General features: G+C 36.1%; 2 protein-coding genes and 2 pseudogenes across 2 annotated transcripts; 3 read left to right on the forward strand and 1 right to left on the reverse strand.

The window, feature by feature from the left end:
- Positions 1–333: 333 nt before the first annotated feature.
- LOC125120710 (olfactory receptor 5M11-like) overlaps positions 334–26608 on the reverse strand; it is a 49966-nt pseudogene continuing 23691 nt past the window's right edge.
- On the forward strand, positions 8609–9604 carry LOC125121440 (olfactory receptor 5M8-like). Its single transcript, XM_047769663.1, has one exon. It carries the CDS (start codon positions 8612–8614, stop codon positions 9602–9604), a length of 993 nt encoding a protein of 330 aa, XP_047625619.1. The 5' UTR covers positions 8609–8611.
- On the forward strand, positions 16403–17342 carry LOC125117811 (olfactory receptor 1030-like; annotated as a pseudogene).
- LOC125121441 (olfactory receptor 5M3-like) lies at positions 21268–26555 on the forward strand. Its single transcript, XM_047769664.1, is given in 2 exon segments — positions 21268–21281; positions 25625–26555. Coding segments are annotated over 2 exon segments (945 nt in total).

Consider the following 26608-nt stretch of genomic DNA (forward strand, 5'->3'; position numbering starts at 1 on the left):
TCTTTCAAAGATTGAATGTTTACTATAAAAATGTATACATTTTATAAGGCAAAATTTACCTATAAAGTTATAAAGGTAAAAATGTATGAAGAACGAATAATTATTCCCATATCTAAATACATAATAAAATAGTGCCCAAATATTACACACAATTCATGTACATATCACATGTAGAACTAAATTTTTTATACCTGACTTTACTATTTTGTCTTTAGATTATAGCTTTCCATTATGGATTTAAAATCAACTCTTCTGTAAATGCAGTGAAGTTTGGATCCAGTTCTTATATATATATATATAGTATATAAAGAAGAATACACCGTAATTTAACTTCTAAAGTTCATTTATTCTGATCAGTTTTTGACAAGCTTGTTTCGCATCCTGATTCCTCAGACCGTAAATGATGGGGTTCAACATAGGGCTTACAAAAGTGTATAAAACAGCAATGACTTTGGACTGCTTCACTGACTTGTCCATGGGAGGTCTAACGTACATGCAGAACAGGGTCCCATGAAACACAGTCACTGCCATCAGATGGGACCCACAGGTGGAAAAAGCATTATGCCTGCCTTCAGCAGAACACATCTTCAGGATGGCAATGAGAATGAAGATGTAGGAGATGAGGATTATGAGAAGGGGTTGGAGAGGTTAAATCTCGCCACCCAAACATAGATGCAGAAATACAGGTGACCCTTAATGTCATTGATATTTATGACTGACACTAGAAGTATGAAGCCCAAAATTATATACTCATAATGTGATGATCTGATGAATGAGCTTAGAGAGTCAGAATGTATGTAAAAGTAGCCATTGGCTTGGGAATTTCAATTTATTTAAATTATTGTTTCTTTTGATAGTTTGGGTTGAGAGAACTATTGTAATAAAATGTATTTTTCCTAGAAAACTTCCTCTGCTTAATGACCTTTATGAAAGTCCATTTCACCTGGGCAAGATTATATTGACCACAGGTTCCCTCTTATTTCACACCTTAAATAATTAAAGTATCTTAATATATTAATATCTTTGTGGCCACACATTAATTTAACTCAGCTCAACACAAAATTATTAAAGTTTATCAAAAACAAACTACTAAAAGTTTTAAAAATGATTAAATATACACTCCCTGCTTATGAAGTGTAATGTTTATTGATGGAAAAATTTCCACAACTATCTTACCATGAGACTTTCTAAGATAAGCGAAACAGTTGATATATTAAACAATTATTTTGTGAGCACAGAGAAAGAAAATAATTAATTTTGACTAAGGCTCTTAGCACAAGTTCATGTGCCTGACACATGAGTGAGGCCGAGGAAACTGAAACATCAGAGTTTGAAGCCGAGTGGCAGTCTATGCAAGGAGACAGGTGGCTCATGCCCCCAAAATATCCCACACTCCTAGAATCTAAATTGTAAAGCATTTATTTGGTCTTTTTTTTTTTTGTCTTTTCTAGGGCCACTTCCACAGCATATGGAGGGTCCCAGTATAGGGGTTGAATCGGAGCTGTAGCTGCCAGCCAATGCCAGAGCCACAGCAATGTGGAATCCGAGCTGAGTCTGTGAACTACACCACAGCTCAGGGCAACACTGGATCCTTAACCCACTGAGCAAGGCCAGGGATCGAACCCACAACCTTATGGTTCCTAGTGGGATTTGTTAACCACTGAGCCATGACAGGAACTCCCAAAATTGCAAAGCATTATTAAAAGCCAGGTGAGGGAGTGTAGTCACAGGGTAAGTGACCAGCTAGTGCATACTTTCTGATTGGCTGATGATGAGGTAAGAGGGCTAAGTCACAGGGATTAATGTGATCAGTCCTTAAACTCCAGGAAACCTGGGAGCTCTGTGCCCATGGTTGTCAAGTAGCTAACCTCTTCCATTTGGTTGGGGGTAGGGAGTTGACATAGTAAAACAACTCAGGAAATGAGCACCAGATACTATTATCTAGATACTTCAGAGAGAAGAGAAAGTAGAGGATATAAGGGATGAGCTGGCCCAGGGAATGCCCCTTAGCATCCTACTGGATTTCAAGGCTTTTAGGGTAGAGCTAGGCTTTGGAATTGAATAGAATTTCAAAAGGTAGAAGATAGATGCAAAGGCATTTCCTAAAGAAAGAGGCAACTAATAAAAGGATATCTTGGCCTTGCTTGGAACACTAATCATGGATAAGAATTTCAGACAAATTGAGGCTAAATTGTAAACAGGGTCACATGAAGAAGAGCGATGGGGATGTTTGCTACGATATTTAGACTAAATTTGGTATCTACAGAAACCATCAATACTTTCTGAGTAGTGACATGGAGGCACAAGATTTTGTCCTCATTCTTCAGGTTTCTGAGAGACAAGTGTGAACTTGCATCAGCCACTATGTGGACTAGAACATGAGCCATGCAGCTGCCAACCCACAGAACCCCCTAAGTGGAGATAAGGGTGGAGACCAGGAGAGAGGTACTCTGTGCTCTGAGAAGCTGGAAGAATGGGCTTTCAGGTAGTTGGATATTTTCAGGAGAATATTTTATGAGCCCAATTCTTACACCTCCTCATATCCAGAGAAACACTAGGGTCCATCAATGATGATTAATATCTGTGACTTGTGGTGACCTACATGAGGCCAGCAGAGAACACCTGTAAAATGTGTGCATGGCTGCATGCACCACCCCCTTCACCTTTGTGACTTATATCTTCCTGGGCTGTAGTTAGTGGCCTGAACAAAAGATGTCGTGGTCACCTGTGAGAACAGCCACCTCCAAGGGTGGGCCAATGAGCCCTGACGGAACTGAGGAAAGTATATCAAAGGAGTGATTTCAGTAATCCCAGTCTTCCAATAGAAATGGTTTCCTGTAAATCTTCTGTAAGTCTGGTTCTCTATAAATTTTGTGTTCCTACTACCTCCCATTTTTTGCCAAAATTCATATATCCTAGCTTCCCTCCTTGCCTCCTTGAAGTGGTTTCTCAGGGCTACCTAAGATGCTGTCTCTGGAGCTTAGGTCCTAATTTCACCCCAAATAAAACTTAACTCTCAAAGTTCACGTTATATTTTTTTAGTCGACACAAGAATTCTGTAAAGAGCATAGATTTCTTTTGACCAAGGTAGATAGTGACGGTATGAATGAATGGTCTCCATTATTAATCTGGCAAATGACCATCTCCTTCCCAGGCCAATTTCATTTCTTGCCAAGATTTTGAATTCTTTGCTTCCACCTTGGGATTAACTTTATTAAAACAAACAAACAAACAAACAAAAAAAACCATAAGTATTGGTTACTTATTTATCTGTTCTTATCTTTGCTGTCTTTTTAGTTTCCCACTTCTTTACAGATTTAGGGTCCTTCTGCCCACTTCCTGCTGTTATCAAGGTCCTAACATACATGTTTATGAAGCACACTTATCCCCCCAGTTGCTGAGCAGAAGCTTAGTTCCACTGTAAACTAGAGATGGGCACTCACCATCTGCCTCTACATGGATTTAATCATGAGCCACTGTACTTGCTGACCCTCAACACCCCCTGAAAGAAGCTCAGGGTGAAGATCAAGAGGGAGGCACCCCATGCTGCGGGAAAACTGGCAGAACATGTCTTAGATAGTAAATTATTTTCTGGAAAAAAAAATTATGAGCCAAATTCTTGCATTTCCTTCTATCTAGAAAAGCACCAAAATCCTTCATGGTGGCATCTGCTCCTTGTGACTAGAAGTAACCTTTAAGAAACTAGCAGCAAACTTCTCAGCAAACAATTTGTGTGCTTGAGTGCACGTACATTTCCCTTCACCAAAATCACATATATACTGACCTTCCCCCTTACCTCTTTGGAGCAGTTTTTCAGAGGTATCTGAAATGCTGCCTCCCAGGCTACAGTTCTCATTTTGGCTCCAATAAAACTTAACTGTCAAATTTTAGCTTGTGCATATTTTATTTTTAAGTTGGCACCACTAACCTCTAAGGAAAAAAAAAAAGTTCTTATCAGTGAGAGTCCCCAAAAAAGTCTCAAGATACGTATTTGATTTTCTTAAATATTAAGAAATATGAAGGGTAAAATATTTGGATTTGGAAATGACACCTAGTATATACATATTTAACATTTGAAAGTTGAAGAAGCTGACATAGGGTAACTTCCCTTAAACTAATGGACTGGACTCTAGAAAAAGAATCGTTAAAGTGTAATTAAGTCCACTTTTCTTAGTTCTCTCTCACACTAAATGTTGTAATGAATGCATTTGAAATTGCTTCCCTAAACCTTGAAAGCATGGGGATTTTTTGATTCATGGTAGTAGATTAATCCTTCGGTGAAATGAGATGAAATCTGAGGGAATCTATAAATGTTCATGACTAAAAACAAGAGATTTGTAGTCAGATGTGCATTCTCATCTCAGCAAGTCAGTCCACTTAGATCTTTGAATTTGAGAAAATTGCTTATTCTCTTTAAGCTCAGTATCTTCAGCTGTACAATGGGCTTGAGGTTTTGCTTTGTTTTGTTTTTTTGCCACACTTGCTGCATAAGGAAGTTTTGGGGCAAGGGGTCAAATCTGAGCCACAGCTGCAGCAAAACAGGATTCTTAACCCACTCCCACTGTGCTGGGTTGGGGATCGAACCCACACCTCAGCAGTAATGCAAGCCACAGAGACAATGCCTGATCCTTAAATTCTGTGCCACCCAGGAACTCTTGAGTTTTTAAAATGAGTTTCTAATGTGTCTCAAATTGATATTGTTTGCCTGTGGTCTTGTCTTTTTCTTAAAAATGTGTATATATATATATATATATATGTGTGTATATATATATATATATATATATATATATATATATATATGTATTTAGAAGAACATACATATATTTTTTTTAAAAAATCAGGAAAAGGGAGACCAAAATATTGTTTTCTTTCAAATGAATGTATGATCACTGCAATTAATCCATGTGGTAAAATAAGCCCTTGCTGAATTGGTGACCAAGTAAAATGAATAACTAACTTACTCTTTTATGCAGCTCTTTCTTCTTAGTGATGGCAGTACTGAGGGAGCATGGTACCCAACAATGCATGGCAAGCAGTAGGCAAGGTCACCACCAAGAAAGGTGAGGAAGAACATGCAGAAGAGATGCTTAAGCTAGTCCTAGTTTCCACATTCAAAATTCCTGAACTATCTTCAAGGAACTTTTAATTATAAGAATTGATTGCCTAATCCTGACTTGAAAAAAAAGAATGCTACAGGGAAAAGGAATCAACCTTATACATACAAGCAACCATTTCCCTCACTTATAATTTTGGAAAGCCCATTGTTTTTCCCACATCATTTTAGGGTGTCTATATTGTGTATATTAGGAACTAGCCCAAATATTACTATTATACTTGAAATCCAATTTCATTTGTTTTAAAATGTTATTGGAGTGTAGTTGACTTCCAATTTTGTGTTAGTTTCAGGTGTACAGAAAAGTGAATCAGTTATACATATAAATATATACAGTCTTTTTTAGATTCTAATTTCTTCTCTGATAGGAATAAGTACATGGTTAGAAATAGTTAAAAGACTGCATAGAAAATATTAGGGTTAATTATCTGGGAAATACCAATGATGAAATCTGATTTTTTTTGTCTAAATATTAAACATGGGGAAGTAGAAACTAAAAAAAAAATCATGGTTTTATGTGACTCACACAAGGTCAGATACTTACATACATTATAATTTTTTAAGTCCTCAGAGAAAATCTCTGGAACAATATTCTCAAGGTGAGAACATTGCTCATAAAAGTTCAGTTCTCTACAATTATAAAACTAATACATAACATAGTTGTGATTTTTCAAAATAAATCTGCCTAGATCCAATCATAGTTGTGATTTTTCAAATTGAATCTTCCCAGTTCCAAATGGATATATATTAATTTTGGAAAGCACAAAGATACCTTGGTAGACCATTTTACAAGTTTTATTGAAGTACAGTTTATTTATAAGGCTATGATAAATTTGTTTTACGACGAATAATTCAACAAATGATTCAACCATTCATATTCTCTTTCAGATTCTTTTCCCATATAGATTGTCACAGGTGGTAGAACTTTTTTTTTTATTTTTAAGGGCTGCACCTATGGTATATGGAAATTCCCAGGCTAGGAGTCAAATCAGAGCTACAGCAACTGGCCTAAACCACAGCGATAGCAATGCAGGATCCCTGACCCACACAGTGAGGCCAGGAATTGAACCCACTTCCTCATGGATGCTAGTCAGATTTGCTTCTCCTGCACCACAACAGGAACCCCAGATGGCAGACCATTTTTAAGAAAGGTGGGATGTAAGAATAGGACATAAATGCACAGAAGGGTACAACATGATCTTTCAATGTTTTCTCTAGTAGGAGATGAGAAAAAATTAGTGAGACATCCTCCTTCCTACTTGCACGGAAATTCATGCACAAGCAGAAGCCAAAGGTGAACTCTTAAATATGGAAAGGAAAATTTGGAGTTTGTGAGACATTCCAGAAAAGAAAAGAGGTGAGAAATAGTATGGGGGAGACAAGAGAAACCAGAGATGTGTTACAAAGCTGTGAATTAAATACTATAAAATAATCCGTGGAAAAATTCTCTGTTAGGGTGCAAGGCAGGAATTTAGAGAATAAATGTGACGATCGTTTAAATTTTACTTTTTATTCTTTTTCCAAAAAATATTATATTTCACATGCATTCCATAGAATTGCTGTGTATATGTGTATTGTGTGCATTTTGGATTTTCAAATATCATGGAATGGATAGAAAAGAGGCTTATGGCAATTTTGCAAGGTTTTAAGAGCCTTATAGCTGGGTTATCTAAGCATTATTGTCACCGCTTTTAAATTATAGCGTGATACTTGGGCATAAAACCTGAAAGCTTAATTAAATTTTAACTAATTATTATCACGATGTAGTTTTATGTTATATAGCAGTCAGGCTTATGGGAGTCTTGGACACTGATTTTAAAGGTTTGCATTAGTTGAATAACACTTTCCACTCCTGCAAGAAGCAAAGAAAACAGTTAAACAAATTAGAAGTTCAATTCTCATTTATATGGAATTCTCAGCAGGTTTATCAGTTCCATACTGCCATGATTTTATAAGAATCAATGTCAGAGGTAAAATATTGCCTGCCAGATCAGTAAATAAAGGATGTCACAGTCCTCAGTGATTGCAGCCACCTACCATGGTGAGCCTCAAGGGAACTCAGGAAGGAAACAGAGTATCTGCCATCTAGCAGCCATCAGACTGCAGCCACTCCTGAAAGTGAGCCCTGAGGAAATTCAGGATGTGAAAACAGAATACTGGCCCTGGATAGCTGAGGTGCATACCAAAGGAATAATTTCAGTGACCTCAGATACTTGCACCTTTACAGACCTAGAAAAATGATAAATTCCTTAACTTGAGCTATCTTGTTCTCTTTCATTGCCAGTAATCTTTTGTCCCTACTACTTGCCCTTTGTTGCAAAACTCTTATATATCCTTGCTCCCCCCTCACCTATTTGGAACTAGATCCAAGAAGTGAATGCTAATATGAATAGGAGGGTTGGGCATAGCTTCTAGCTCAGACTCTCATCAAATCCTAGTGTGTGTGATTTTAATCTGTTTTTACAGTCTTAGACAGCATGCTGGACTAAGTAATTACTGTTGTCTAATTCAGGTCCAGGGATGGAAAAATTATTTTTACCAAAGTTTATTGAATTAACTGGAAAGATGATAAAAGACTTTTTGAAAGTTCCCGTCCGTTACATGCAGTCCCAATCATGATAAAAGATTTGCAACTGTGGCTTTTCAAAGATTTATCTTTTCTTTCATTTTCCCCCAAATGGTCTCTAGTCATATTAAAATAGAAAATAGTGACCTTTTGTATTTTATGAAGATGAATTAAAATGTATCTTATCACTTAGTGAGTTTTTACAAAGAACCTAGATGATTTTATCTGGCATTTCCTGGAAGAAATAATTGTTGCCATAAAGAGAATATTTGGTACATGATTCGTAACTTCCAGCAAGCAAATCATTTAGTTAAGTGGTAAGTACCTATCTGATTATTGGCACTGAGTGGCAAAATCTAGAAGGAAAAAAATGACATAAGGTTAAGTGAAATGAGGAAAATAAAGTAAAAATGTAGATGGTAAGAAATGTAGTGACATAAACCAAACTATAAATAGAGAAATAAGAGAATGGTTAGCAAAAAGAATATTTGAAGCTGAGTAGTAACAGACACCCAGAGTCAGTTTAAGTGTATTTTTTTAATTGTATGGCTAAACCTGAAGCATACAGAAGTTCCAGGGCCAAGGATTGAATCTAAGTCACAGCTTTGACATATTTCAGATCCTTTAGTCCACTGCTGGGAGGGGATCATATCTCGGCCTCCCCAGTGACCCCAGCCACTGCAGTTGGATTCTTAACCCACTGCATTGTGGTGGAAACTCCTGGTTTAAGCATTTGCTAAAGTTAAATTATTTTATTTTTTAATTCAACCACTATTTCTGGTGTCTCCCTGGACAAAACCCTCATAGGAAAGGAAAGGAAAAACTACAGAAGGGAATTAAACATCAACAATATCCCTAAGATAATATGAATTCTTTCCATTTAAAGAATTTTCCGTGTTGACCCTAAGTTCTCATTTTCCATGGAAGAAGTTATGAGAAGAAACTTCAACTCGGTGGCTGAATTCATTCTCCTGGGACTTACCAGCCGCCTGGAATTGCAGGTCCTCTTCTTTGCGCTGTTTCTGGGCATTTACATGGTCACTGTGGCAGGGAATCTTGGCATGATTGTCCTCATCCGGGTCAATGTCCGCCTGCACACACCCATGTACTTTTTCCTCAGCCACTTATCCTTTGTGGACCTGTGCTTCTCTTCCAACGTGACCCCCAAGATGCTGGGGATCTTCTTAGCAGAGAGGAAAACCATTTCCTATCCTGCTTGTCTGGTGCAGTGCTACTTTTTTATTGCCTTGGTCCACGTGGACATCTACATCCTGGCTGTGATGGCCTTTGATCGGTACATGGCCATCTGCAACCCTCTGCTTTATGGCAGCAGGATGTCCAAGGGTGTGTGCACGTCCCTCGTCATGGTGCCTTATGTGTATGGAGCACTGACTGGCCTGATGGAGACCATGTGGACCTATAGCCTAGTCTTCTGTGGCCCCAATGAAATTAACCACTTCTATTGTGCTGACCCACCGCTGATTAAGCTGGCTTGTTCAGACACCTACAACAAAGAGTTGCCAATGTTTGTGGTGGCTGGTTTTAATTTCACCTATTCTCTCCTTATCATCCTCATTTCCTACATCTACATATTTCCTGCTATCCTGAGGGTCCATTCCACAGAAGGCAGGCACAAAGCTCTCTCTACCTGTGGCTCCCATCTGACAGCTGTCACCGTATTCTATGTAGCCCTTTTCTTCATGTACCTCAGGCCTCCTTCAGAGGAGTCCGTGGAGCAGGGGAAAATGATGGCTGTGTTTTATTCTACAGTAATTCCCATGCGGAACCCCATGATTTATAGCCTTAGAAGCAAAGATGTGAAGGAAGCATTAACCAAAGAGCTGTTAAGGAAAAAAAAATTTTTTTTCTTAAAATATATCACTGTTATTTTGGTCCCTAATTGTTTTCTAGATTTTTTCCCATAAATTTCTCCATAGAATTGATCACGAAATGAGAAATGTGGAACTCCAATGGGGGCACTACATTTCTTGAACCTTTAATGATTTTTTAAAAAAAATACAAACAAAAATAAAAATTTGCTTACAAAATTTCATGTTTGCATTTGTCATTTATCTTGCTAACTAGTTATTTTAATTTATTTGCCTTTTGTGGACATGATTCCATTGCATTTCTTCCCCCTTTATTTTAGGTGGAAGTATGTAGTTACTTGTGGAAAATGAGTTAAATTCAAATTCCTGTGTCCCTTCTCAGTCGAACATTTCATTTCAGATGAAGGAATTCACAGCAGATGACTTTATTTATTTATTTTTTCTTCCATGGTGACCATAAAGATTCAAGATTTAAGCATGGGTTCTTGAGTGAATATATGGAACAGAGCCCCCAGCCATCTCACAATAGAAATGTAGAATAGATGACAAATGCCCTTTGTTTTATAAACTACTACAATATGTTTAGTTGCTTAACTCCAGGGTCGGATGTAGCCTCTTCTTACTGAAATAATATTAATTTCACAACATTCAATCATGCAGATGCATATAATATAGAAATTAAATACCATGGACTTCAAAGGAATCACATTTGATGTTTTATGTTCTACTAGTCTTTTATTTCTACGTTTTTACACATATGCATGAGTTTAGCTGAAATTTCTTATTCTAATTACTACTTAGAATTACTAAGATATAAATATTGTTTTAAAAGTCAAATAATAGCATAAGACATATAAACTTTTTCTTTTCTTTTTTTTTTTTTTTTTTTTTAGGGCCACACCTGTGGCACATGGAAGTTCCCAGGCTAGGGGTCGAATTGGAGCTGTAGCTTTCGGCCTACACCACAGCCACCAAAATTCCAGATCTGAGCTCTGCGTCTATGACCTACACCACAGCTCACAGCAACACCAGATCCTTAACCCAGTGAGTGAGGCCTGGGGTCAAGCCTGTATCCTCAGGGATACTAATGGGATTCGTTTTTGCTGAGCCACAAGGAACACTTTATATAAACTCTTGTATCATTCTTTCCCACCTCAATTTCCCCATAGATAACACTTTTTTGTTATTTCCTTTGGTAATTAATCCCTTTTGAATTATACACTTATATGTCTATTTATTGATTTTTCAGTCATGGACATGATTGATTGACATCAGTTTATTTTTGATAAGGTATTAGCATTCTTTACCAATCCCTGCATCCCTATACCAGAATTATCTCTTCTCATTTTCACAATATGATCACATTTGAATTTTTCTTTAATCAATATTTCTTGTTAAAATTACAATGAGTATGAAATCAGTAGTACCTGAAAAACACTGTGAAATCTCTGTGAGTGTTAGTAACACTATGAGTAATCCTGGGAATGCAGCTCTCTTCTTGCACCATTATCTGATTTTTGTAGAGTTAATACTTGTCTTATTTTTTGCCTTTTTTTGGTACCTACTTTTCCCCAAGTTTCTGCAGAACTCTAAAGCACCTCTGCAGAGGTAAACCTGATACATGATCTATAATTGACACATTTCATTCCTGGAGACCCTCTATCCTCCTGTTGGATTCTCCAAGGGTTGTTGTCTGGGTCTCTTGCAGAGCGGCTATCTTGAGGTAGTGATTTCTACTATTTGTTTAAAATGTTTCATTCATTCAACCTAAGTTGATTACAGTGCAATATATTACAAACTGGAGATTTGGCAATAAATAAGACAGAAAAAAAGTCCTTCATTATATTCTAGAGTGGAATGGAGAGTTAGATAGCAAGACATCAAAATGAGAAGATAATAAAATATTTCAGATACTGGTAGGTGCAATGGACCAAGGCAACATAAAAGATGATGACTTGACAGAGGCATATGCCTGAGTTGCGGATGCCATTGATAGGAAAGGACTGCTGGAGGAGGCGACTTTTGAAGCCTAAATGATCAGAAGAAGGCAAACATAAGCAAATCACTTGGAATTGTAACCAAGAGAATCAATAGTAAGAACAAAGTTTCAGGGATGGGTCAACAAAAAGAAAGGCCATGTGGCTTGAGCTTAACAAATGGGAGAAGCAATCAGAGGAACTGATGCCAGAAAATGGACTCCTTATTTATTGGATGGTCAACAGATTCTCATAATTGACAGGGAAAGCATGATGACTGATGCCCATCTCATGGAATTATTGGGAATATCAAATACTATTTGCAGGGAATATTTTCCTCAATTACATTTTGAAGAAAGAATGTTCTGAGTTCAAATTTGGACTCACTTTTACGGAAGTTATCCAACCATGGGAAGCATGATAGAAACAATTAATTAAATAGGTTATTAAGTTGTTAAGTCATTCTTATATTTACATATACTTGTTGATAATTGTCTATGCCAGGCGCTGCCATTGTTGTTGCTAGTTATCAGTCTCTTCTACCTGTCATATTCCATGTGTTTTTCTTCTGAAAACAAACCATTTATACCTAATACAATTTATTTGCAAACATAAGCAACTCATCAAAGAACAAACTCCTTGATAGAAAGGATATATTTTTCATCCGTGTATTTTCAAGATTAAAAAGCATGGAAGTTTGCATTGAGTATAGTTTTTGTGTGAGTTTGTTAAGTACAATATAGGAAATATTAGAGACGTTGAAATGATGACACCTTGAATTTACTTGAATTTAGTTTCATAAGAAGTCGTGTCCTCAGAGTATTTTATATTTGGCTTTGAATATTGCCCAAAGTATTGCCCAAGTCCTCATAGCAGACAAACAGTTTGAACTTTGATGAACCATTGACTGAAAAATAGAACAAAACAAAATCTTGATTTGAGAAGGTACAGCGTTACCAATTAGTATTTTTCCCAGTATGAATATTCTCCACTGGGATTGCATTTCTAATTGTTTCTTGAAACCGTTGGGGATTTTCCCAAGATAAATGCTAATGTCATTAGCCTGAGTATAAATTCTACAGCATTGGCTGAAATTTGACCTTTGTGGTCCTGGAGAAGACACTCTTATATCCACAGGTAAGAAAGGCATGTGTACCTTATCTTTTAATACCTAGTAATGTATCTATTCTCTTCTTTTAATAACATTTTGGGAGGATATTGACATATTGAAACAGAAAGTTTTGGGGAAAATTCGAACAGATAATGCATGTTCCATGAGAGAAAATCTTTAGAGGCTTACTCAACTCTGTCTTTCTCTTTTAGGGTAGATATTACCAGTGTTTTTGAATCATTCTGGTAGAATTCCATAGTATGGACCTCCACCATATGTTTTACAATAATTTAGTTTCAAGTAATATTCTTCCTGTGTTTTCCATTTGTCTAATGTCTTGGTGTCTACTGTTACCAATTTCTACATGAAAAAGACACATTGGAAATTTAGGTCTTTGTAGTTTATTAATAATTTAAATTTTTCCTACTCCAAGAAGTAAAGTATATGCTCAAACAAGAATTTTTGTGACTGTTAAACTTATGGAAAAGTTAGTTTCAGTATATGTAGCTAAGAGGTTTGTTTTTATTAGGACATCTCTAAGTCCTTAATGATTCTGTGATTTATAAGATTCTGGATTCTTTCCCAATGTCTTGTTTCTATTAAGGAGCTGATTTTTCACAAGTCATACTTGTGCTACAGGGAAAAATTTTTTTTCAGAATATTGTTCTTTTTTTTCAACAAAGATATTTGAAATATGAGTCAGTCTAAAAGTACTCAAAGACCTAAATATGTCAAAGAACTTAAGACAGTAAATTGGTGAAAACTCATCCTTATTTTGCCAAGTTGCCCATGTAGTCACTTGACTGCATCTGAATGTTTGCTCTGAGTGTTGTTGATTCTCAGCAACAGTCTGACACATCTCCTGTGGGTTATATCTTTGTATTAGTAGTCTCTGTTTGCCATAGGCCCACAATTATAGGATTACAATATAGTTAAAGATAATTGTTTCCAGTAAAAATTGCCATGCTGCTGTGACCAGTGAGATCTGACCAAAACTGCAAAACTCTTCAATGCTAAAATGTAAATTATCTAAAGAAGTTGCTCCTGGGCAGACAGTTAGAAAAGTTGGAACACTCATGGCTTTCTTTTTTTACTGATTTAATCATGATCTCTAGCCACTGCCCTGGGTTTTCAACCCCAATTTCTTCCTATTTTTAACAGGACACTGTTATCTTTTCTTCTTCCTCTGTCATTTATCTTTGTAAGAATGTCTGTCCCTATCTTCTATACTTCCAAAGAACTTTTGTTGATAATTATATTTTATTCATATTTCTTTGTTCTAGTAGCCTATAGTGTAATCATTGATGGAGACAAGGAAGGTGATAGAGTTGAATGAATCAAATTTTAACATTTTCATAAGCAGTCTATCCCACTGAGAGGGAGTGATGGGAGGGTAGCATGTCACAAAAGAAGGACACTAAACTAGGTACTATCATATTTCATTCCTCTCCTAGTTCTGTGTCTGAGATGTGAGCCAGGGTCACAGTGTTAAATTTTCTGGACTTAATTATGGACCTAACTGAACCTATTGCCTTTGTCTTCTCCACCATCTTTCTTCTATCCAGCGTCATGTCTGGAATTTGAAAGGTGCATAAGCAGGTATAGATAAATTAATGCAGAGCTTACAGGATTTTACAAAATAAGTTAAAATGTTTTGTGAACTATAAATTTAATGTTAATAAGATGGGTGCAATAGCTGATAACACCAAGATTTGAAATCAGAGAGCCCAGTAAATGATATGCATTTCTTTACTGTAAAATGAATTAATATAGTATCTATTTCATAAGGCTGTTGGACTTAAATAAATATTAGAAGAAAAGTATGTTAGTATGGTGCATGGAGTATAAGAACCCAACAGATGTTATTTTTGTCATTGTAATGTAAACCTTCAAGCATAAAATTAAACAAGTCTATTAATTTTATTTACATTCTTTCAGCTGGTGAAAAATGATGTGCTCCTCACGTTGACATCTTATGATGGTCAGAAAGTAGGAAAAGTTTTATACAGCCTCTGACAAGTTCTCTGATAATAAAATTTCTTAATGTCAAAATTGTTCCACAGAAAAGGGACATTTCCATGTCAATTTATTTTTATGTGACTCTTAGTATACAGAAATTTGGTCATAAACTGAAATTTGGAGATATACTGACATAATATTTTAGCTTATTTTGATTATATATTTAAAATAACTTGTGACAGCAGTTCCCATCGTGGCTCAGTGGTTAACAAATCCGACTAAGAACCATGAGGTTGAGGGTGTGATCCCTGGCCTTCACAGTGGGTTAAGGATCCTGCTTTGACATGAGCTGTGGTGTAGGTTGCAGATTCACCTCAGATCCGGCATTACTGTTGCTCTGCCATAGGCTGGCAGCAACAGCTCCGTTTAGACCCCTAGCCTGGGAACCTCCATATTCCATGGGAGTGGCCCTAGAAAATGCAAAAAGACAAAAAAAATTGTGATAAAGTCAATAAAATGCATACCATTTATATAAATTACAAAGACAAACATATAAGAACTATGCATTAAACCTGTACCTTGCATTATAAGTTATTTTTGTAGCTAAGGATACAATTTAATTTTTTTCTCATTTAAGTAACCAGTTAAGCCATATAGCAATTACTGAAAAGTTTCCTTTTTTAATGCTGATCTGAAATTTCACTGGCATCATATATCACTTTACTTATGTGTGTAACTTCTCTTTGTGGATGTTATTTTCCATTATGTTTGTCATTTTTTTTTTTCTCAACTGTGTGTCAATAATGCATTGTCCTGAATCCATACTGCAGTTTTATAGTAAGTCTTGATATCTGATAAGAAACTTCCTACAGAGGAAAGAGTGTTCTCTGTATAAAGCCAGAAAATAGGTGAGAAGAATGTTAAGAGAGTTGGTTGAGGATACAGTAAATTTTTCCAGTTATGCACTTTGAATTTTGATGGCACTTTTAATCTCATATCTTTGAATTATATTACCCACCACTTCTCATTTTTTCTGAAGGTTATGAACTCTCAGATCATTTGTTTCCTTCTGATTTTACAGCAACCTTTTCAGGATGTTCATTACTATGCTTGTCTTAATAGTTGGTTATTCAAAACATACATAGATAACCCTCCCCTATCTAAATGTGCATTTCTCCCTTAACACCACAGACACTAATGACAACTTGCCACCACCACTACCATGACATCTATCACCACAGCAAATAAACAATTAACTTTTTGTGGGCTTCCAGAAAATGAGTCAGACTTAGTGAGAGATGTAACACATCAGTGGATCATTGAATTGGGAAATATGAGATGAAGTTCTGACAAATCTTAGTCTCCCTGGGATTCAATTTCTCAATGTTCAGAATGAACTTTACCTGTGTTATCTTCACAGTCTTTTTTAACCTATGTATCTATGTGTATATACGAAAGAACATAGGTGGGAAAATTAAGTTTATAGTATGGTTTTTTCCTTGACATATAAGTTACCTAGATATTTTAAAATTTCCCAGAGTATCAGGATACTTAAACTTAACAGTTTTGTCTTTAGTCTCCAACTTGATTGCCATGTAATTACAAAAACAACATAAATGAAAATCATTCATTGAAAAACTTTTAGACTTGCTTTGTGGTATATCTCTTAATATCTAATTATGGGAACAATACTGGGATAACGTAACTAAAGCCCTTCGGATTTTTTTACATCTAACCTTGTATAGTTTTTAACCACAGATTCAGTGTGTTTTTTTAAAAGAAACAAAAATAAACATTTTCTATTTCCCCTTAGATAATCAACCAGCACTTTACAGATGAGACAAAGAAATGTTCTAAGGAAACTATACTGAAGTGACAGAATTTCTTCTCTTGGGCCTGACAAGCCATCCAGAGTTGCAAGTTGCTTTCTTTGTTTTGTTCCTTGTGGTCTACATAGTCACTGTGATAGGAAACTTGGGCATGATTATTTTAACTAGAATTGATGCTCGGCTTCTCACTCCCATGTACTTTTTTTCTCTTACGTTTGTCTGTTCTAGATTTGTGTTTCTCCACAAATGTCACTCCCAAAATGCTAGAAAATTTCTTATCAAAGAAGAAGACCATCTCCTATGCAGGCTGCCTGGTGCAGTGCTATGCAGTCATTGCTGTGGTCCTTACAGAGCACTGCATGCTAGCTGTGATGGCATATGACCACTACATGACTACCTACAGTCCTCTGCTCTACAGTAGCAAGATGTCCCAGAGGGTCTGTGTCCACCTGGTCATTATCCCTTATGTCTATGGCTTCCTCCTTAGCGTGATGGAAACCTCGAGGACCTACAACCTCTCTTTCTGTGGAGATAATGAAATTAATAATTTCTACTTTGCTGATCCACCTCTTATCAAGCTGGCATGTTCTGACACCTACAACAAAGAGTTATGGATGTACATAGTAGCTGGCTACAGCAACGTCCAGTCCCTCCTGATCATTCTCATGTCCGACATGTTCATCCTCATCGCTGTCCTCCGAAGCCATTCTGCAGAAGGGAGAGAAAAAGCTTTTTCCGCATGTGGCTTGCACCTGACAGTGGTCACAATCTTCTAAGGAACCCTCTTCTGCATGCACCTGAGACGCCCCACAGAGGAGTCTGTGGAGCAGGGCAAAATGGTGGCTGTGTTTTATACCACAGTGATCCCTATGTGGAATCCCATGATCTACAGCCTCAGGAACAAGGATGTGAAAGAGGCATTGAGAAAAGCAATAGGGAAACAAAAATTGGGGAAATAAAATACTACTGTCATGGAAAACATTTCAAGATAGAGTAAGACATGAGATGATTGAATTAAATATCTCATTTTAAGCTAGTTATGTGGCATACTTTTCCAATCTGAATTTGGCAAATCTGAATTTTCTTTGTTTTGTTTTAATGTAAGTTGAAGCAATCCTGCAGGTTAAGTGTCCACTTTATATGCTAGCTTTATTAAGTTTGGTCTCTTCCTTATAGCTTACTTTACTTTAATGGCTTACATTCTTTTTTTTTTATTTATAATGATTTTTATTTTTTCCATTATAGCTGGTTTACAGTGAACCAAGGCTTACATTCTTAAGGTCACTTTATGAGGTAAAATGCTGCCAGGAAGCCAGCCTGCATGTTCAAATGATTATCACACATTTCAAATGTTCTATATGAGATGTTATCTCATATCTCTTGGGTCCAAACTTAATCATATGTTCAAAACTCCCTGCAAGAGTTTCTGGGAATGTCTATCCCACGGCACAGTGTATTAGCCTAAAAGAGAAGGGTTCTACCTCCATTCTGATGGTAAATAGCCATCTCCACCCCAATTTTTAAAAATATCTCACCTTCACCCCTTATTCATTTAAGTAACAACTCCATAATTCACTTTCAATGATGTCCAACACTTGAAATTACTAACAGTTTATTTCACAGATGATGGGAGGAAAGTGGATACCTGATACAAGTTACTCCATAAATGTTGTAGAGTGGAATCTCTGAACATATTCTGCCACATAAACATTTTTTTTTCCAGAGGCTCAGTGTTACAACAAGATTTTTTCTTGAAGCATCATAAAAATGCCTTCATGGATGTGTTTACTCAAAGTATGCAACTGTTTTAAAAATCAAGATTGTACAGAAGATTGTGTTTTCTTTGGATAGGATAATGGTGTAAACTTCCTAAATTTTCTTTGGTGTTCAATGCCCTTTTTGAAATAAAAAAAAAAACACAACCATTTTTAACCCTCATTTGACTGAAGTTACTTTATGAAATATGGCCTTTGTGTTCAGTTGTATTTTGATGCCAACATTTGGAATAAGGTTCACTCATAGGCAAATAAAAGACTGAGTACAATTCTTATCTTCCACCCATTTCCCTCATCATCCTAGTACCTGACATTCTAATGTGGCCTTAGCCAAAGTACAACACACCTTCATCTTTTGAGGTTGTGAGGAAATGGTCAAAGTCACCAATTTTAAATCTATGAAGAACAAGCATGCACTATAATTTTCTTACTTAGTTCCTCTATTTGTTGGCCTTATTTCTTAAATTTTCTTAGCAGTAAAGGCAAATACTTAGTTATTATATGTATGAGGAAAGGACCCATTGTTTTCATAGGCTATTGTCATGTCAGGATTTTTCATAAGTGCAAAATCATCTGGTGTGAGTAACAGCAAACTCAAGAATCAAGGAGTTAGAATCAAGTTACTTGGATGAACTGAGAAACACATTATCCAAACTTCTAAATATTGGATATAGAAACATACCTCTTTGGGATTACAGGTTGAATTACTATGAGGGGTAAGAGAAACAGCACTTAGCAGAGGGCTATGCCTGGTATTCTAAGTAGTGGTCCAATACTATGGTGTTTCCTCTCACGTCTACATTGCTTTATGAAAGATAAGACAATGTTATCTTAAAGCAGCATTTCACTTGTAATGACTATCACTGTTTTCTTCTTTGACTTTTTATGTCTTAAGAAATAATTTGTTCTTTTTTTAAAATACATGTTATTGGATTCCTGATGACTTAGAAAGTTGTGTACATTTCAGATGTACAGCAATGTGAATCAGTAATACATATACATATATTCATTCATTTTCAGATTCTTTTTCCATATAGGTTCTACTATTTTTTAAATTAATAATAATCAATAACCTCTCATCATCAGTTCACTAAATAATTCTTAAAAACAGCTTCACCAGCAGCAGTGCAACTTGCCAGTATGTTGATAGTTATGCTTAGGAGAAAATGGAATGTAGCCTTCAGGGTTTGTGAGTACTTATTAAAAATGTGTTGACTGGCAGATGGTCCGAATAGTGTTGCTTTACAGGATATCTCTGTTAATAATTCCATTTTGTTAATGTTAGTTAATACTATACCATTACATATTACATACATATGAAGAAAGAAGAAAGGGACTCAGAAATAAAGGGTAAATAAGAAAGTCAAGTTTATTAACAGCTCAGAAAATATCTTAATTTGGAGGAAGAGACAAGGCAGAGGATAACCTAAAAGTTTTCAGGCTCTGTTTGCATGAGAAACAGAAAAATCTGTGACTTTAACCCAATTTTATGCCTTAGACTTGGGAATTGAGGCTAGTCACAATATTCAATATATTCAATTTTTAGAATTCAAGTATTAGGATTAGGGTGACCTGTATTCTTTCTTCTCACTAAATATTGAAAGCAACACATTCCCAAAATAATAATTGTAACATATGTCTACACATTAGGGTCACAGGTTTCTGAGGCTTTTTGTGGTCCAGTGTGGTGTATACAAAATTGGAAAAATGAAGAGAGTTCTGAAGGTGGAGAATTCATCCAATTAGAATGACAATATATAACTGGAACATAGAGTCCATGAGAGTAGCTACTATATTATTATCTATTTAATTTTTACTCTATTCTAGGCACACAGTAAATGGGTAAATAAATATATAAATAAATGCATGTCACAATTTATAGAAAATAAATTCAAGGTCAAGATTTTTTCCGTTTTCCTGGAATTCCCATTGTGGCTCAGTGGGTTAAGGACCTGATGTTGTCTATGTGAGGCTATGTGTTCAATCCCTGGCCTTGCTCAGTGGGTTAAAGATCCGGTTTTGCCACAAGCTAAGTCATAGATGCATCTAGGACCTGGTGTTGTCCTGTGGCTGTGGTGTAAGCTGGCAGCTGAAGCTCCAATTTGACCCTTGCCCTGGGAACTTTCATATGCCACAGGTAAGGCCATAAAAAGAAAAATATAATAAAAATTAATTGTTATGTTTTCCAGTGCTGTGGGGTACACTCATTCTCTAGAATGCAGTTGCAGTCCTATAGAAAGCAGAGAGGGAACAAGTTAAATTTTTTCCATTTTGGAAAATAGACCCTTAAAGTATCAATTAAGCTCCGTTAGAGAAATAAAGTATGTCTTACAATACAGAGATTGTGAACTAAAAATTAAACCCATTGAATTTACAAACAATTATCTTCCAATAAAAATTAAAATAATATTTCTCAAGCATGTTAATTTTTTCTCCTAAATGTGTAGAAACTGTAAACATGAGAAGAATAGCTATTAGAAATCTTTTTCTGTCAATAAAAATATTGATGAATGAGTTCCTTATGTGACAGAGTTAAAAATAGAGCAAAAGAGCATTAACGATAACAAAGCTATCAACTCTAATCTGAGTGTTAATTTGGGATTTAGGCAGGTATATTGTTTCAGACAAGAAGTCTATTTGGGATTCATCAATGATGTGCATATGGCATGTGTCTTTTCATTATCAGTTTTATAACCCTTACTGAAAAATAGAAGAGACTTTCTTCATTAATACAGGAATTGCACTCATTAAGTACAGATTATTTGGAATGTCATGGTTGATGCAATATGGACGTGATTATTATCACCTGGGAAACTAAGAACTGCCTCCCCACCCCCAAACAAAGGCAACACAGTTTCTCTCCAGAATGCAAAGAAAACATTTAAAAAAAAGGAATAAATTAAAATATCAAGTTCTTCTAGCCCTTTAATTTATTTTTATTTATTAAAAAATTCTAATTCTGCTGAGAGTTACTTTTAAGGTTCATTTTCTTTCGCAGATGACACAATATGGAGCATTTTAATTACCTCTTCAGCTTTCTGTCTATATTCTCTGGTGAGAAAGTCCCAGAGTGGGAGATCCAACACTTATAAATACTTATGCACCCCCCATGGATGATGACAGGTGAGATGTTCCCAAGATCATTTTTTCTTCATGCTCAGATATGTTCATGCACAGGGAGTCCATGTATTTTTAAAAAAACAGTCTGAAGTGCTAGCCTTCTCGGCGGTCCTTGGCATTCTGAGTAGGAGGACCATGTTCTGGGAAACGTTATTAGGAAGTGAGCTTAGAGAGTCTTCACCATGGTAACGGTTGTCAGTTGTGGTTGGGGCTTTGGCCTGATGCCCTATACAAGAGCTGCAATTTTGTGATGGTGGCAAAAATGTATACGATATTGCCTAACAAACAATGAGAACCCTCCCCATAAAGTGTCAGTAAGTGGCAGTCAATAATTATTTTTCTTTTCTTTACTAAAGATTCTTAGTGCAAGGCTCAGCCTCACTTTCTCTTGCTCTATATTTGTCTTTCTGTCTCAGTTTCTCTCTCTTTCCCTCATACACATGTATAAAGTCAATGACTTAAACTTTTATACAGCACTAGCATGTATAAGATATTAACCATATGTCTTCAAACAAAATGACTGACAAATAATTTATTTGATTTCAAAATATTAAATGATCTTGTGCTTCTTAGAAACCATATGGTCCTTTCTCCATTATCCTGCCTCCTTTGTCATCCCAATGGTTGGAGTTTGCTCTTTTTTCTTGGCCATGCCTACAGCATGCAGAAGTTCTCTGCCCAGGGCTCAAACTAGCACTACCAACAATGACAACATTGAATCTTTTAACCACTGGGCTGCCAGGAGACTCCCCAGTTATGTCTAACATGAAGACAGCCTGAGGAAAGAATTTGACTCTCCATGTGATCTGCTACAATTTTCTTCCGTCTTGCAAATAAGTCCCTGAGGATGTCTGTAAGAGTGTGAGTTTAAATAAAGGACCCAGACATTTTCTTGGGTGACCAATTGTCTTGATTTGCCTAAGACTGAAGGGGCAAAACTTGCATTCCTAAGCCAAGAAATTCCTGGGCAAACTGGGTGGCAGATGTTTATGTTACACATATCCAACCACAGACTGAGCTGTAGCAGACATAGATGGATTTTATTAGAGGGTCACCTGTTTGAATCTCATGCTGATCCTCTGTGCACATTTGTCATTAAACAGCTACTAAAATTAGAATTGGAAATGTAGCTAACGTGGCTTGTCTTACTAATACAATCCACATTTAAGGACTTGAAACCTAATATCACTTTCCTTTTTTTTTAAATTTTGTATCTCTTGACTACATTTGACATATAAGCAAAAGAGTGGTTTTAAATATTTTCATTATAAATATAAGGTAATGAACCAATACAACTGTAAAAAATGGTTGTGAAGAGTGTTTTTATTGAGAGGCTGAGAACACGAACAGATTTCTTGCCTTAATGTGTGGAAAATGGCTAATTATTTGAAAGAGGGCAAAGTGAATCATATAAATCTCCCTTCAGAGACATGTGGTTATTCAAATAGATTTTACAATACCCTTTATTCCTCTCCTTTACAAATTCATAGTTAAATGATGTAGCATCTCTTCGTATTTGGCATTTTGGCAGAAGCAACCAATATAGCATAGTTTCTTTTACGTTACCTCAGTCACCACCAATATTCTAGAGAAGAATGGAAATCATCTATTAGTTTTGCAGTCTTTGATATTTATCACATAAATTTCAACCAAGATATGAGTAGTGGGAATCACAGGTATAACATGGGAGCTAAGAGGCAAATTCAAGTGAATAAGGAGAGAAGAACATATCTCACCTGATAATGGGTGGGAAAAGTTACTTGTCTCTGCAGATAAGAAGCAGGATGGTCATAAAAGCTTATTATGGGTAAGAAGAGAACCAGTGGTTTCTCTGGAACGTATTAACTGCTTGAATGAATGAATAAATATAAAAGTGATCAAGTTTTTCTAACTTGTACTTTGGCGGCAAATATAGGATAACTTTGTAAAACCTCAGTCGTGCAAGCCCATGGTCCATACATAAATAGAATATAAGTGGAATATTACTACTGGAAAATTAGCTCAACATATTTAATCTAGCATATTAGAATGTGCTAGAAGGTCCAGAATCCAGATAGCTAACCATCTTAATCTGATACAGTCAAGCACTAAAAATGACTTCTCCTAACCCTATTTTTTTTCCTTAGCTTCCTTGTACATTTTAGAAATGTCATTAATTTAAGCTTAAATAATTATAGAAAAATAATGGTATTCTATTGTTCTTCTTTTATTCAAAGTTCTAAGACAGAAAGAAAGAAAGCAGAGAGACTGCCATAAAATTTGTTAGTGCTTCAAAACACAAGGGAATTCTTAAAAAGATTCTAAAAGTCCAAAATAGGTGATGCTTAAATTTATCCTTATTAGGCTTGTTTGTAATGTGGACAATGACTGGCAAGGGTTCAGGGTTTCTTTGGGTTGATTTTGAAAATTTAAAACAATTGCTAAATAAATGTGTTGCTTTCAGAGGTTTTACTTTTCTTTTTTGCAAATAGGGATAATTCATTTATGTTAAATCATCTCATACAGTGTTATGTGTTTCTTGGTCGAACCCATGGTGTGTGGAAGTTCCTAGGCCAAGGATCGAACCCACACCACAGCAGCAACCCAAACCACTGCAGGGACAATGTAGGATCCTAAACCTGCTGAGACACAAGAGAACTCCTGAAGTCATTTGTTTTATACATTTCAAGTTTGCAAGAATAATACAAGGAAGTGCAATTTACTTTCTGATTATGGAATAACATTTCTTTGCCAACGGCTTTGAAATAATTTCTTATATATAGTATAGACTTTCTAACTCTACAAATCTAGTGAATAATAAACTGTATGCATGTTCTAAAATTTGGGGCCAGTAGTAAAAATTCTTTCCTTTTCTAGGAGACAGCAAGAATAAAAATTCTCCTTCTGGAGTTTTGATGTAGACAATTAGAACTAGATAAAAAATGTTCTGTCACTATTTTCTATAATTTTGTATTATTTTATCACTTTGCCTTTTAAAAAAACTACCGGAAGTCAGCTCCGGTGGCCAGGGAGTGCACACTTTTCACTGAAGGAGATGGATGAGCATGAGCATATGTACATGGAGACAGCCTTTTTGTCCCTTCTTTTAGGGTGCCATACTGCTCAAATTTTATTGGCATAAGTGGTTGATTATATAGACAGCTTTTCAGTACAGATTACATCACAGTGTTAAAAGTACATTGGTTAACTATTACATGGTGTAGCAGCTATGCATCATGTTCTAAGATCTTTATCTTAACATAAATTTAGTGAGTACGATTTAAGGGCAATTAGGTACAATACATCATGTTTTAAGATCTTTATCTTAACTAAATTTAGTGAGTACAATTTAAGGGCAATTAGGTATAATACATCACATGGAAAGGAGGAGACTCAGTACAAATCATCCCTTGGCCAGCCAGTCTTTACAAGTTAAAGAGGTCACAGACACAAGAATTTGGCATTCACAAATCTTGTTTTTAGACTGCTGCTTATCTTTAAAGTGTTATGGCAGGGAGACCGTGTAAGAATATATAAACCAACCTAACGAGCTATCACTTAAAAGCTTTTAAAATCAAGGACAAAACTCACAGGTAGGATTCATGAATAATATATGCCTGACGTCTATGATCCTCATTAAAATCCTAACTCTAGAGTTTACTATATAACTAGTTAGTAGATAAACACTATGTTTTAACTAAGTAGGATTTAAATAGGGGAAAGTCCTTCAGGATGAAATTCTTATTATATTATTGTTGTAACTTTGTTAAATCACAATTCACCACAGGAAAATAAGAATGGAAAGTAAGAATAATAAGCAAATAATCAGGAAAGACTGAGGAAAACTGAATAACAAGTGAATAACGGAAAAGACTTAAGTCATCCATGGAACAATCCCCACTCAGCAATGCAAAATGGAAATTGTTTCCTGGAAAATTCAGTTCCCCACCAATGTCAGCAGGCGAGCCTTATTTTCTTCTGGGGTCTGTCCTTGGAATTGCACCATAGAGGCAGACATCTCCTTGTTTAGGAATCTGCCCGCGGAATTGCAGTTTTCAGACAGGCCCCTTTTCTTGATTAGGAGCCTGCCCTCGGAATTGCACCATTCAGGCAAGCTCCCTTCCAGGGTTCCTTGTATCTTCTTGGCTCCCTGCAAAAAACCTCATGCATATATACATAGATAAAGAAATACTGCTAAGTAAAGATATGTGAGAAAGAAGAGAGGAAAGAAAGGAAAAAATACCAGAGAAATTGAAAGAGAATGGGTTAAGAAAAGATAATATAAACAGAGAATGGCTATGTTTGGTATATGTATCTTCTGATTTCTGTTTATTTGATTAGATAAAATGAATCTCTATCTGCATCAGATTTAAGAAGAAGCTCAATTTTACTGATGTGACTGAATTTATTCTTTTGGGATTAACTAGTCGTCCTGAATTACAACTCCATTTTTTCGTGGTTTTCATACTGGTGTACGTTGTCATCCTGATCGGGAACATTGGTATGATCATATTAATTAGAATTCGCCCCCAGCTCAATAGCCCCATGTATTTCTTCCTCAGCCACTTGTCTTTTGCAGATGTGTGGTTCTCTTCTAATGTCACTCCTAAAATGCTGGAAAATCTGGTAACTGAGACCAAAACCATTTCCTATCCTGGTTGTATAGTGCAGTGCTTTTTCTTCATCACCTTTGCCCATGTAGAAGTCTTCATCCTGGCTGTAATGGCCTTTGACAGATACTTGGTCTTTGGTAACCCTCTGGTCTATGGCAGGAGAATGTCAAGGACCATCTGTATCCAACTGATCTCTTTCCCTTATGTATATGGCTTCTTCATTAGTTTTATTTCAACCTTGTGAACTCATGGTTTGTACTTCTGTGGGAACATTGAGATCAACCAATTCTACTGTGCAGACCCAGAGCTCATCAAAATGGCCTGTGCAGGAACCTTCATTAAAGAACACACTATGCGCACTTTGGCAAATCTCAACTTCTCTTACTCTTTATTAGTCATTGTCATCTCCTACATATTTATCTTTATTGCCATCCTAAGAATGCACTCAGCAGAAGGAAGGAAGAAAGACTTCTCCTTTTGTGGAGCTGTCAACATATTTTATGGAATTCCCTTCTTCATGTATCTTAGAAGTCCAACGGAAGAGTCTGTGGAACAGGGAAAAATTGTGGCTGTTTTTTACACCACAGTAATTCCTATGTTGAATCCTATGATATACAGTCTCAGGAACAAAGATGTAAAGGATTCCATGAGCAAAGCAATCAGTAGGACATTTTTAACCAGATAACATAAAAACTTAAAATGTATGATGAGTTCAATAGATAGGGTAGAAATTAACCA

Source organism: Phacochoerus africanus, chromosome 2 (assembly GCF_016906955.1).
Source record: "Phacochoerus africanus isolate WHEZ1 chromosome 2, ROS_Pafr_v1, whole genome shotgun sequence".
Classification (NCBI taxonomy): domain Eukaryota; kingdom Metazoa; phylum Chordata; class Mammalia; order Artiodactyla; family Suidae; genus Phacochoerus; species Phacochoerus africanus.